Raw genomic sequence first — 13,327 nt, 5'->3', positions numbered from 1 at the left:
CGGAATCGCTGGCTCGGCCGCCGGATATGACGCAGCCCGCGCGCGCGCGCGCACCGGCCTCTTAGCAGCCGCCTCTGAGGTGAAGGGGCGGGTCTTGAGTTTCCTCGGGGTCAAGAGGCGGGTCTTCCTCCCCGGGGCCGTCCCTGGGGGCGGAGTCTCACGAGAAGAGGGCGGAGACTCCGGAAGCGCTGGTCTGGAAGGTGCCTTGGCCCCGCCCAGCAGGCCGCGTTTTCTGTCGGAAGCGTTTCAAAACCAGGGGTGCAGGTCCGACCTGCGAGGACCGCGGTGGTTCTGATATTTCTGGGCCGTTAGTCTCTTGATGGTGAGTATTGTTTTGTTTCCTACCCCAGGCAGCGGCCCTCAGCTTGTGATGCACGATGCCCGGATGCGCCCCGCGGGCTCAGACGTGTCATCCCAGCCGCTCCGGAGGCTGAGACCCTAGGACCGGGGTTCGAAGCCAGCCCCGGCAGAAAGTCCGGGAGACTTGTATCTCCAGTTAACCACCAAAAAGCCAGAACTGGCCGCTGTGGCTCAAGTGGTAGAGCGCCAGACCTTGAGCTGAAGCAGCTCAGGGACAGCGCCCAGGTCCTGAGTTCAAGCCCCAGGACTGGCACACACACACACACACACACACACACACACACACACGAGTACAGAGTAGGCCTTGGCTTAGGAGATGAACATTTAACTGCGCCTCCCTCATCCTTGGCTGTAATCAGTTTCACTGACCCTGTCCCAAGACCACATTGCACAGAGCAGGGGAAAAAATAACCCAGCAAAAGTATTCTAATGTAAGTCAACCATCCTATTTAGAAATTCAGTGATTTTTATTGAAAACATGAAGGTTAGGTTGTTGTTTTTTACTTGAAATACAGTCACTTCTGAACTTAAGGGTGTGACTTTGACTTAAGGAATATGTTTTCTATAAACACGACCAAGGATACTGGATACCACTGGTCACTTCTATATACTCGTCCCAAGGGACACAGCACCTCTTTAATGAAAAAAAACAAGTGAGAGAGCACAAAGCCCTGAGTTCAAGCCCAAGTATCACACATACACACTCAAGCACAAGAAAAGCAGCCAAGGATGGTAGACCTTGCAGAAGAATGACGCCGTTATAAAAACACCTATTTAGGGAATTAAATCACAACTTACTTATATATAATAGCTATAGAAAAGTACACGATTAAAGATGAGAAACTAGAAATAAAAGCAAAACCCTGACATACCCATGTAGTATAATAACTGGTTGGATCTACTAACTTAGTAAATATTTGGTCATTCTATGAACATTTCCTTTATAGACTCAGATTCATAAAAACATTCTAATGATTGATACATACTTCCCTAGACCTTGCTCTTTTTTAAGAACACTCTTGAATTTGTGGAATTCTGTCATCCTCATGAAAATTCATCTTAGAAAAACAGACAACTCAGATAACTCATCCACTGTTCAGATTCGTGAATTACATATATCTAGAAAAACTTGGTACTTATATAGGAACCTGAGTTTGTGTTTGTTTGTTCATTTCACATCACCCCCACTTCACCCCGACTCCTGTGACTGGAACAAAGATCCCAACAAATGTTAAAAATCCCCACCCAGGGGCTGGGGATATGGCCTAGTGGTAAAGTGCTAGCCTCATATACATGAAGCCCTGGGTTCAATTCCCCAGCACCACATATATAGAAAATGGCCAGAAGTGGCGCTGTGGCTCAAGTGGCAGAGTACTATCCTTGAGCAAAAAGAAGCCAGGGACAGTGCTCAGGCCCTGAGTCCCAGGCCCAGGACTGGCCAAAAAACAAAAACAAAACAAATTAAAAGAAGACAAAATTTATTAAAAAAAAAAAAAAATCCCCCCACCCAAGGAGGCAGCCTGCAATGCCTGACTTAAACAGCAGGTGTCAGCATTTCCCTTCACAAGGGCTCAGAGGCGTTACCGTTAAACAAACATGGCACATAATTTTAATATAAATATGAATATTATATCTTGATGTGTGAAACTAATTGTACATTGTCAATAAAAGCCTTTGTTCATGGTCCCAAATATTTTCTTTTCCTTTCAATAGTGTGTCCTTTGCATTTGAGCAATTGACAGGTAAGTTATGAGTGGAAGTTTGCCATGTACTTTCAACAACTAACTTTATGCTAGTTGTGTGACAATTGGTCCGTCTATCTGTCGTGAAAGGACAATACTGCATACATATAACTCCAAAGTCAGAAGTCAGCTTTCCAGGGTCTGGGAATGTGGCTTAGCGGTAGAGTGCTTGCCTTGCATGCATGAAGCCCTGAGTTCGATTCCTCAGTACCACATAAACAGAAAAGGCTGGAAGTGGCGCTGTGGCTCAAGGGATAGAGCACTAGCCTTGAGCAAAAGAAGCTCAGGGACAGTGCCCAGGCCCTGAGTTCAAGCCCCTGGACTGGCAAAAAAAAAAAAAAGAAGAAGAAAAAGAAAGAAAAAAGTCAGGTCTCCTACACAAAGACACAAAGACATCCATCCCCACTTGATCTAAAATTAATTCTCCCCGAAAGTCTAGTCCCCAAAGGATGAGGAAAACAGGTTGAATTACTGCAGAACGATAGGAGGGGGACTTGGAATTCTGTGTTCTGCAAGAGCTGTTTCTCATCGTGCAACCAGCCCCATTTCAGGCTTGCTCTTCCCCATTTACCTATGTGCCCCCCCCCGCCTGAGGCAAGAGCTTGAGGGGTTTTCCTGTCGCCTTTTCCTCCTCTCCCTATTATGCTTCCCATGTCATTAGAAATCAGCCTCTCTGGGGAGTTGAACTAAAGGCATTTACTGTGCAAGCATTTGGTTCACATCTCCTGCCCTTTTCTTTTGCGCTTTTCCTTTAGTAGACATCCTCTACCTATAGTGTTCCTGCTTTCTCATCAAGTGGCAACGTTTTTTTCCCTTTAGTTGTGCTGCTGGGGTTTGAACTCATGGCCTTGCACATGGTAGGTAGGTGCTCTATCCGCAAAACCATATGAATAAAAACTACCTCTCTTCTTGTGCTAGATATTTTTATCCCACAGAAGTTTATAGGAACAGATGTTTATAGGAAATGATCAAACTTGTATGATCTTAAATTTAAGACAAAAATTAACCAAGTGCTTGGATCTCCTGCTTATATAACCTCAGCTACTCAGGAGGTGGCAATTTGGGAGATCAAAGATCAAAACCCTCTTCACCTGCCTCAGGCTCAATTATTGTGAAAACTTCCCATGTTTTGTCTTCCCTCTCCACACAAAGCCTCAGAGGTCTGGGGGCCCCTTCTTTCTTGTTTGCCAGTGTCCCCACCCTTTGCATACCACCTGTCACAAGGTAAGAGCTCTACGAACAGTCACTAAATTGCATGTTCCGTGCAGACCAGGTCTGCCACGAATCGTAAAAGCGACAAGTGTATAGACCTGTATTGACAACCAGTGCCCGCACGCCTTTGCCTTTCCTGCCAGAAAGCCGCTGGACGAGACAGATTATCTGTTTTCTGTCACTGATTTACTGCCCTTGAGTTCTGTAACAAGATCAGCGAACCCAGACAGCACCCCACCATCGGCCTTCAACACCACTGAACAAATAGTACTCCCTTCCCCCTCCACCAATGGCATCAGCACTGGAAAACATGGAAGGCTGTCAGTCAATGAATCTCTGCAAACACATTTCTGGCCTTCAAAACAGCAGACCGCCAGCTGTATGAGATGAAGGAGTTTAGGAGGGTGGAGTAGCTGTCTATAACTTTATAGGAAACCTCTGGCAAGAATTGGAAAGAAACCCATTCATGATGTATATTGCTCAGGCCTCTCACACGGCCAAGAACAGCCACACGCACACCATACGTGAGGGGGAGGAGACAGGTGAAAGAAGAGCCAGTGTGCCACTGTGGGGCATTAGTGTCCCTGAAATGATGGACAGGCTAAGAGCGTGCCAGTGAGATACTAGAGTATCAAGATGGAGGGCTGGGCCGAGCAACGACACAAACCAAAAGAAGGTGAGGGAACATGTTTACAATACATGAGTTCTCTTGGTCAGCATGGTATCATGGCACCGAGCTTAGACACAGGTTAGCCAGACCCAAACCAGCCTCAGATCAGCACTTCCCACCTTTGTGCTCTTACGTGGTTTACTTAACCTCTCTGAGCTTCCATTTTGGCATCTGCAATTACTTATTGATGTCTACTAGGTGTACCCCGCTCAGCAATGTATTCCAGTGCCTGTGGGGGTAGAGCTCACTTTAGAGGTCTTCTGTAGATACGATAGAACTACTGTTCAGTCTCTGCTCTTACCAACATGTGGTCTAGCTTTTTTCCATCTTCCTTCTGACATGGTAAGAATAGCAGTCAGGGTAAAACGGTGTGATAAGTGGAAAGGAATGTCCAGCTGAATGTTGAAGAAGTCTAGTCTCTGCCAAAAGAACCCTACCCCCAAATCAAGTTAATATTTTCAAATATTGCTAATTGATGACATTCCAGTGCTTGGAAATGTAGTAATAATTTCTCACCACAAAATAAAACAATGTTCTAATCTTCTTAACGGTTCTTTAAAAATCAATAATATATATATATCACTAAAATAAAATACTACTCAGATTATTGGGATAACTTTTTCTCAGTTATATTCTGGAGGGAAATATTCTTGTGTCACCTTTTATTAGCATGCACATAATTGATTTTTTCATTTAATTGTGTAGTCTTCAAAGCAAAACCAAAGAACCAAAGAAAATACTGTTATTTATTCAGTGTAAATAACAATAAAATAATAAATGGAACACAAACTTGCAAAGACAAGCATTTTTCCTTGTTTAAACTAAATATTTTTGCTTTTATAAGTCTGAGTTAAAAGAATTAGGGATTTTAATCTGTACTACCAAAAGAAAAAAGAAACTTATTATCTTATACTATTACAAGATTCTATTTCAAGTGATTGTTCAAAACACTCTCCTGAAGCAAACCCAGATAACTGGCTATCTCCCTCATAAAAACTTTAAACATTTTTTTATGAAATGTTTCACTTTGCCTACAAAAACCAAAACTACTTTCAAGTAGTGCATTTGTTGGAATTTTGACTGTTGAGTTTGGATTTCCTCTTGCTAAATGAAATACACTGAAATAGTTGGAATCCTTGCAGGCAATAAACGATATAAATGTGAACTAAAAGAGGTAGTATGAAAATAAAATGGAATGTTATGTATCCAGTCACTATGACAATAATTTTTATTTTGGAGTATATGACTGTCATTTTGGTAATGTTTAGAAATTGTGGAAACTTCTAACTTGTATTAATAAAAGATAAAGTATGAAAACTGGTTAGGGCAGGAAAAAGAGAGAAGTCTGGACATTTTCTTTGGGATGTTCGTCTACCATAGCATGAGGCATACATTATTTTCTTATTTGGAATAACTTCTAAAAGGATAAACACAGGCGGGTAATCCATTACTCTTGATTTTAATGATCTCTTCTAAAACTGAAAGACGTAATTGCTTAGGAACAAAAGCCAGTGTGGAGGATTTGGAGTAAATTCCCTTTTAGTGACTGCATTGTGAATAAATCAAACTTTCTGTGCTTGAATGAAATCTTTTTCTTCCATGTTGTTTGTGAATTTGACTGGCATGCACATAATTTACAAGAAATGGGACACACCTCTCTTAGGAATGCCCTAATTTCCCATCATTTTGTCTGATTAAATGAATTGAAGAGTAGTGTTTCTAAATTAGGCCAGCAGGCAAGAAGAGTTGTGTGACAAGTAAATAAGTCTTGCTGGGAAGATGTTGCTTAAATGACAAAATGGTTCAACCAACAACTGACCCAAGAAATTAAATATTAACTAAAGAAAGGTAACCATTTCTGAAGTCCTGACTAACGGAAGACCCAGTATATATAGGATTGAGGATAACTCAGCTGAGTCTTCAGACAAAGGCTGATTTCTTGGAACTTCTAAAATCTGAAACCATGAAACGTCTACTGTTGCTACTCTTATGTGTTCACTTTGCTAAGTCTCAAGGAATCAGTGACTACGATGATGAGGTGATTTTTAAAATATTATTATGTTGCTATTAAAATAATTCATATAAAATAGGATAATATTTGTATATGGCTAGTTCTTTTAATGAAATTACCATTTATTGTAATTATGAAGTTGAACTACTAGGCTCAGGGAACAATTTTACCTAAAGAATACTTCATAATATTTTACATGTGAAATTCTTGTTTCTGTTTTATCACTTTTATTTTCCAGGACAGAAGAAGGTTTAGCTAACATAAGATGTGTTTTTCTTTCCTTGTGTTATCCTGAGTAGTATGTTTTTTCACCTTGTTTTAGCAATACCTTAGTGCAATTGCAAAGATAAAAATCTGAACATTTCCTAGGGTACAAGACAGCAAAAGAACAGGTGTTTTTTTTTTTAAATGAAAAGTTGTGGGCAATAAGTTGCAAAATATAACTCCTGAGATTACTGAGTATGAATAAGAATTATAATTTAGGCTTAAAAGAAGAATAAAGTATAGTAATAAAATGAAATAGTGTGTTTTAGATGGAAATTTTAAGTCAGAGTTGGTCCTCATTGTTATTATTAATCTAAATTTTCTATTTCTAATATTTATCTAATATTTTTCTTAGTTTCACATTTTTCACTTGTAGAACTTTTCTCTAGTATCATATTTGCTACCTTACTGCTATTAATGTTATAAAAAGTAGAGATGCACTTTTGCAAATGTGTATGTAAAGAATTTAACTTTAATTCTAAACTGTATCATAATCAAATTTATTGTTCAAAGCATAGTATCTTCATACTAGAAATATGAACAGATATCATGAACAAAGTCAGATTTACCAACAAGTATCACTTGTTTTCTTTCTCATATTTAGAATTTAGGAGGGAAATAAAAGGACATGAAAAGAAAAGAGGCACTACTAGTAAGATGGAAGGAAAATGAGGGGCTATAAGAGTCTTAGAGGGTTTAAATCTGATCAAAGTACATTACACAAAGGTGTGAAGATGTCCTAATGAAAGTTACTACTTTGTACAAGTAATATATGCTAATAAAAACGCACAGTACAGCTACTTAAATGAAGTGATTCTTTTTGGATCATTTGTTGAATTTGAAGGCAACCTAAGTATTTTATTTAACAGATTGTACATATAAAAAACAATTCTCTAGTTAATCATATTAGGTAAGAAAAATTAAATGGCTAAGTTTTTGTACTTTGTACTTTCACATCCCTACCCATCCACTAGTCCTCACAGAAAAAAACGTAGTAGCTTAGCCTCTAAAGCGTGTTTCCTGCTTTTAGATATTTCCAGAAGTGTTCTTGGTAGGCCCGCCTAAATCCCCCCATAAATTCTTTAAGTGGTTTTCATTTTCTTTTTCTCTAGGAAGCCAGACCACCAAACTACCTTCTAGTAGCACTCGAAAAAGAAACTAACTTTCGCCTGTTTAATTTTGTTTGCAGTAAACAGAGGAATTCTATGTTGTCATGTTCGCAGTAGAGCAGACAAGCTCTGGCTCCCACCATGCTTTGGGTGTTAGATGCACGTGTTCTCTGGAAGTCCACGCACAAATGATGTGTGCGTCTATGTAGATCGGGGGCAATCTGGAGCTGATCTGCCCAAGCTGCTAGCCTAGTACCACAGCTTTTCGTGTTAAATAACATGTAGCTAAATGAAAAGATGACAATAAAATTCCAAACACAATACATTAGATGATTTTTCTAAGACTCACACAATTGCAAGAGAGCTCAGCTGCTGCTCCAAATTTTTTTTATTTATTAATCTGAAATTAAGCCCATGACAGTAAAAAATGAGGAAAAACCTATAATGTACTATTATGCATTTTTCATTTCATTATTTGTAATATATTTAAGTTAGCAAACAATCTTAATTCCAACAGTAAAAAAAAAACTTCAGAACTAGTTTAAACATGAGAAAACCATAATATCTGATAAAGTGTGTAGGAAACTTTAAAAGTGAAAAATTTTTTTAAATGAAAGTGGAATTAGCAGTTATAAAACTACTTAAGAGTATCTGTTATCAACTATCCCAATAAAAATAATAATAAGCATTTATAATATGCAGGATACTGGTCAGAAGGTGTCATATATTAAACATTTAATCTTTACTCTTATAAAGCAAATACAAACTGTCGGTATTTTACAGATGAGGAAACTGAGAGGCAGAAAAAGTAACTGCTCGAAGTCTCAAAACTAAGTGCAAGGTGAAGACTTGAACCCATGAAGTCTGATTCCAAAGTAGCTTATTCCGCGTGTAGCCTGTTAGGGTCAAAGATTGTCTTAGTACAAACAAATGTTGTCAATTTCACTTTCAGAAATCTTTATAATCTCTTAAATATGATTACATAAGAATTGGCCTGATCATAGATTCATGAAAGGTCTAAGTAGGGGAGAAACCAGTAACAATTGCAGGAATTTAGTAATCCAGGAGTCTTGGGAATTATTCTTTTTGACAACGTAGATGCCTAATAATTTTGTTTGCTCCAGTGTTTAGACTGAGAGCCAGACTATCTCTAACCTGAAATGGTTTTGTTTCAGGATCTCTCTTTAAAAACGTCTTTGGGTACAGATGGCCTGTCATCTGCTAATGAGGAGACCAAGTCCCCACGGATTCCCCACCACTAAGTAGCTGGCAAATAGCTAAGGATGACCTCAGTCACAAAACAGCCTGTAACCCTGCATTTTGTTTCCCTCTGACTCCTTGTAGGGTGTCCTGGATGCCCGTGGCCATCGACCCATTGACCGGAGGAGGGAAGAGGCCCCCAGCCTGAGACCTGTAGCACCCCCTATCAGTGGAGGGGGCTACCGGGCTCGTCCCTCCAAACCACTTGCCAAACAAACCAAGGTGGAAAGAAAAGCCCCGGATGCTGGCGGCTGTCTCCATGCAGACCAGGACCTGGTAGGCGTCCCTGGCAGTAGGGGCCTCTGAGTCCCAGGCTGAGAAAGCTCCCTGGCTCTGTGCCTTAACCGCCAGTGCTACTTTGCTTATTTAGCAAATCCGTTTCAAAACGTCCATTGAGCTCCATCTTTGATCTGCGCTTCCTTGCTTGTGGTTTTCGGTCTTAGGCATAAGATATAACAAATGAGAGTATGGGGTGTTGCCTGATTACAGTTCTTTTGTGGTAAGGATTGGTTTTCTTCTTCATAAGAGTATGCTGATCATTCTAAAGTTTCTAGTTAGCCATCACGAAAGCATTGACGAGCGAGATTGTTGAATTTTTACAGCTGGCTATGTTAGCAAACCTCCAGAATCCACATTCTTTACCTAATGCCTGTTATTTTCTTTGTGTGCAGGGAGTGTTGTGTCCTACCGGATGTCAGCTGCAACAGACTTTGCTAAGCCAGGAAGCACCCATCAAAAAAAGTGTTGCAGACTTAAACAACCATGTGGAGTCTGTTTCTCAGACCTCCACCAGCACCTTTCAGTACATGACTCTGCTGAAAGACATGTGGAAAAAGAGGCAGGCCCAGCTAAAAGGTAGAGGTCCTGGTGGTTTCCATCGGCTGTGGTTATACGATCAGAACTTTAGCGAGCCAGGAGAACACATGAGCATGAGATGAAGCTTTCCTTGTTGGGCTGAACAGCATCCATACTGCTTTCAGGCAGTCTTGAAGACCGGGTCACTCTCCCCAACCATTTTCCTGATAAATGCTATTCCAGTATTGGTTGCCAGCCTGAGGACCACGAGAATAATTTTTCTATGAAAATTTTTTTTTACTATGCTTTCTTTTTTAGTCTATAAGAAATTTCTTGTGACCCAGAAGGTAATAGTTAGCATGTATAGATTTAACATTGGAGGTTTGGAATGTTAGAGTAGACAATCCACAGTAACTGTGAGTCCTGATGTCTGAGTGTTCAGTGCCATCAACATGGCAGTGTGAGCCCGGGAGCTAACACTGCCATATCTCCGAGGAATCGAAGGCTCTGAGCGGCTCATGTAAATGTCAAGGATCTGCAGTACTGATAGGGAATGGGAAAGCCAACCACATGTGTTTAGTGTATAAGACATGGATTGCACTTTGACATAGAAGGGTCAAGCGTGCCTTCTCCTCTTTCCCTCACCAAAGAAGAAAAAAAATGAGCTGGGTTCTGGTGGATCATGCCTGTAATCCTTGCTACTCAGCAGGCTAAGAGCTGAGGATTGTGGTTCAAAGCCAGCCCAGGAAGAAAAGTCCCTTTGAGATTCTTATTCCAATGAACCACTCAATAACTGGAAGTGGTGCTGTGGCTCAAGTGGTAAAGCACTAGCCTTGATTACGAAGAGGATCAGAGACAGGGCGTAGGCCCTGAGTTCAAGCCCCACAACCAATTTCTTTTTCTTTTTTTTTTAAAGAAACAATGAATTATATTTCCTATTGGACATAATCTTTAACCTATGTTAAATCTGTACCTATGGTAATGACTGATGTAATAGTCGAGCTGTATATTAATTTGCATATGTCATGGACCAAACTTTCCTCTAAATTCAACTGTGTTGTTTGGATTGCTTAATAGTTACACAAAGTCTGCTACTTTGTTTTTTTAAACAATCAAAATCATGATTACATAGTTGAATCCACTTCTATTAACCATTCCCATGTTAACCATTCCCATATAACTGCATTTTTCCAGACAATGAAAATGTGGTAAGTGAGTATTCTTCTGCGCTGGAAAACCAACGCATCTACATAGACGAAAGTGTCAATAGTAACATCCCCACTAACCTACGCGTGCTTCGCTCCATCCTGGAAAACCTGAGAAGCAAAATACAAAAATTAGAATCTGACGTCTCTGCTCAAATGGAATACTGCCGCACGCCATGCACCGTCAGCTGCAACATTCCCGTGGTGTCCGGCAAAGGTAAGTGGGAGCCACGCGTCTCTCTAGGGTTCCAGAAGAACCCATCAGACTCTAATAATAAGAGAACTGTAAAGGCAATCAAGTGGATTTTCTTGAACACATGGCTCATGGTGAAACTGTCCTTCGCATGTTGCCTTCTGCCTTAGCCAACGCTGGCAGTTTGATGGTAGCAGTTTCAGGGGTGGCTGGTGTTCACGTGGCGTGAGCAGATGGAAAGTCCATGGCAAGAGGCAGGGGGGCCCAATTCTATATAGCTCTCTTCTGGGTATTCCAGGACATATTCTCTGTACGTCAGTTTGATAATAAAAATTTGAGAAAAAAAATAAGAAAAAAAAAAGAAATATATCCAATGCCTAACGTATGAAACTGTAACCTCTATGTACATCAGTTTTATAATAAAAACTTAAAAAAAAGACAAATTTTTTTCCATTTGCTTAACAAATATAATTCCTCAAAACGAAGTCTGATTTTCAGTTAAAGGAAGACCCAGTATCTATGATATCAATCTCAAATTTCTGTAATTAGCATAGTCCTCTCTGATTTTTTTATTAGTTATAACAGTGTGATTAATCAGTGACTAACGCCATGCAATGATGTGGTAGGCCTCGGAACATAATATGTTATCTTACATTTGCAGAATGTGAGGAAATTATCAGGAAAGGAGGCGAATCTTCGGAAATGTATCTCATTCAACCTGACAGTTCCATCAAACCATATAGAGTGTACTGTGACATGACTACAGAAAATGGAGGTAAGAATTGGGTGGTGGGTAACCGGTCATTCCATAAACATTTTCAATGCTAGAAAACAAGACCTTGCTCTAATATAACTGACCCTGAGCTACTTGATTTAAGATTTCATCTAGTGTTTAAAAGGTTTAAATACCTGTTATTCAAAATTTGGTACAAAATACTTGCTACTTTCAAAGATTTTAAGGGTTCTCTGCTTATGCTTTATTATAACAAGTTTGGTGTACCCAATACAAACCGTATCAAATGAATTACATGGTATTGCTGGTTTCTGGTTAATTCTGGCTGTTTTTGTTTCCATCGAAAGGCTGGACAGTAATACAGAACCGTCAAGATGGTAGTGTTGACTTTGGCAGAAAATGGGATCCATATAAGCAGGGATTTGGAAATATTGCAACCAACGCAGATGGGAAGAAATACTGCGGCCTACCAGGTAAAACTGGAGTCCAAAATCGAATCATTCTATTTCAAATGGGATCCCCCCCCCCCATTAAAAGCACTGAGTGTCCATTTCTTAAGAAAAACAGCTTTTATTTATTTATTTTTTCATTTTCACTGTTTATTTATCTGGGGAGACTCTGCTTTGTTTTCCTTCAGGTGAATATTGGCTCGGAAATGATAAGATCAGCCAGCTCACCAAGATGGGACCCACAGAACTTCTGATCGAAATGGAGGACTGGAAGGGAGACAAGGTAAAGGCGCACTACGGAGGCTTCACGGTGCTGAACGAGGCCAACAAGTACCAAGTGTCCGTGAACAAGTACCGAGGGACGGCTGGAAACGCGCTCATGGACGGAGCATCCCAGCTGACCGGAGAGAACAGAACCATGACCATTCACAACGGCATGTTCTTCAGCACCTACGACAGGGACAACGACGGCTGGTACGTGCGCGCGCTCCCCGCCTGTCGGGAGGGCCCCTGGCCCCCATTCTCGATTGCCTGCATTAGAACAGCTGCGGTTGATAGATCTGCAGGGGCCGCCCTAAGTCCTTCATGCTCCCTAGAGAGACAGTTCAAACTTTGGCCCACCAATCTCCACCTCTCAAGCAGCGAGGATTATAGGCTTGGGTCACTGGCCCCAGCTGTATCTTCATCTTCTAAGGTGCACATCAAGGTGATGGCTGCCCAGTTTTTCTAATACCAAGGCATCTGAAAATGATCATTTCCATCTGGAATAACCAGTGAAATCTCTTCATGAATTGGCCACATAAACCCAGCTGTTTTCTTTTCTCGTTATGAGACAGAAAGGCTTCTCCTGCACAAGGGCCCACGAGCAAGACTACCACACGCCACTGAGTGTGAGGCTCCCCTGTGCTATTCTGTAGAGAATTCACTTGACGAGTGTAGTTCCGTGTCCAATAAGTCTTAACATATTTCCTTGCAGGGTAAATGCAGATCCAAGAAAGCAGTGTTCCAAAGAAGATGGTGGCGGATGGTGGTATAACAGATGCCACGCAGCCAATCCAAACGGCAGATACTACTGGGGTGGCCAGTACAGCTGGGACATGGCAAGACACGGCACGGATGACGGCGTGGTGTGGATGAACTGGAAAGGCTCCTGGTACTCCATGAAGAAGATCTCCATGAAGATCCGGCCCTTCTTCCCACAGTAGTCGTCCTCAGTGTGTACATGTTTATTCTTCTGCGACAACATTTTTTACATTATGTTATTAGAACGTTCTTTCATATATTATATCCCTGTAAAACAAACAATCATGAGTGTTTGTGCCTT

General features: G+C 40.9%; 1 protein-coding gene across 1 annotated transcript; it reads left to right on the top strand.

Moving 5' to 3' along the window:
• The first annotated feature begins 5,887 nt into the window (after window positions 1-5,887).
• Fgb (fibrinogen beta chain) lies at window positions 5,888-13,327 on the top strand. The gene is made up of 9 exons (XM_048333658.1): window positions 5,888-6,022; window positions 6,234-6,253; window positions 8,711-8,904; window positions 9,300-9,483; window positions 10,618-10,845; window positions 11,483-11,596; window positions 11,902-12,027; window positions 12,192-12,477; window positions 12,980-13,327. The coding sequence occupies exons 1-9, from the start codon at window positions 6,015-6,017 to the stop codon at window positions 13,206-13,208; spliced, it is 1,389 nt and encodes a 462-aa protein (XP_048189615.1). The 5' UTR covers window positions 5,888-6,014; the 3' UTR covers window positions 13,209-13,327.

The sequence above is a fragment of the Perognathus longimembris genome, chromosome 24 (genome assembly GCF_023159225.1).
Source record: "Perognathus longimembris pacificus isolate PPM17 chromosome 24, ASM2315922v1, whole genome shotgun sequence".
In the NCBI taxonomy this organism is placed as follows: Eukaryota; Metazoa; Chordata; class Mammalia; order Rodentia; family Heteromyidae; genus Perognathus; species Perognathus longimembris.
The sequence above is the reverse complement of the archived record's forward strand: the minus strand, read 5'-3'. Positions and strand labels throughout refer to the sequence as shown.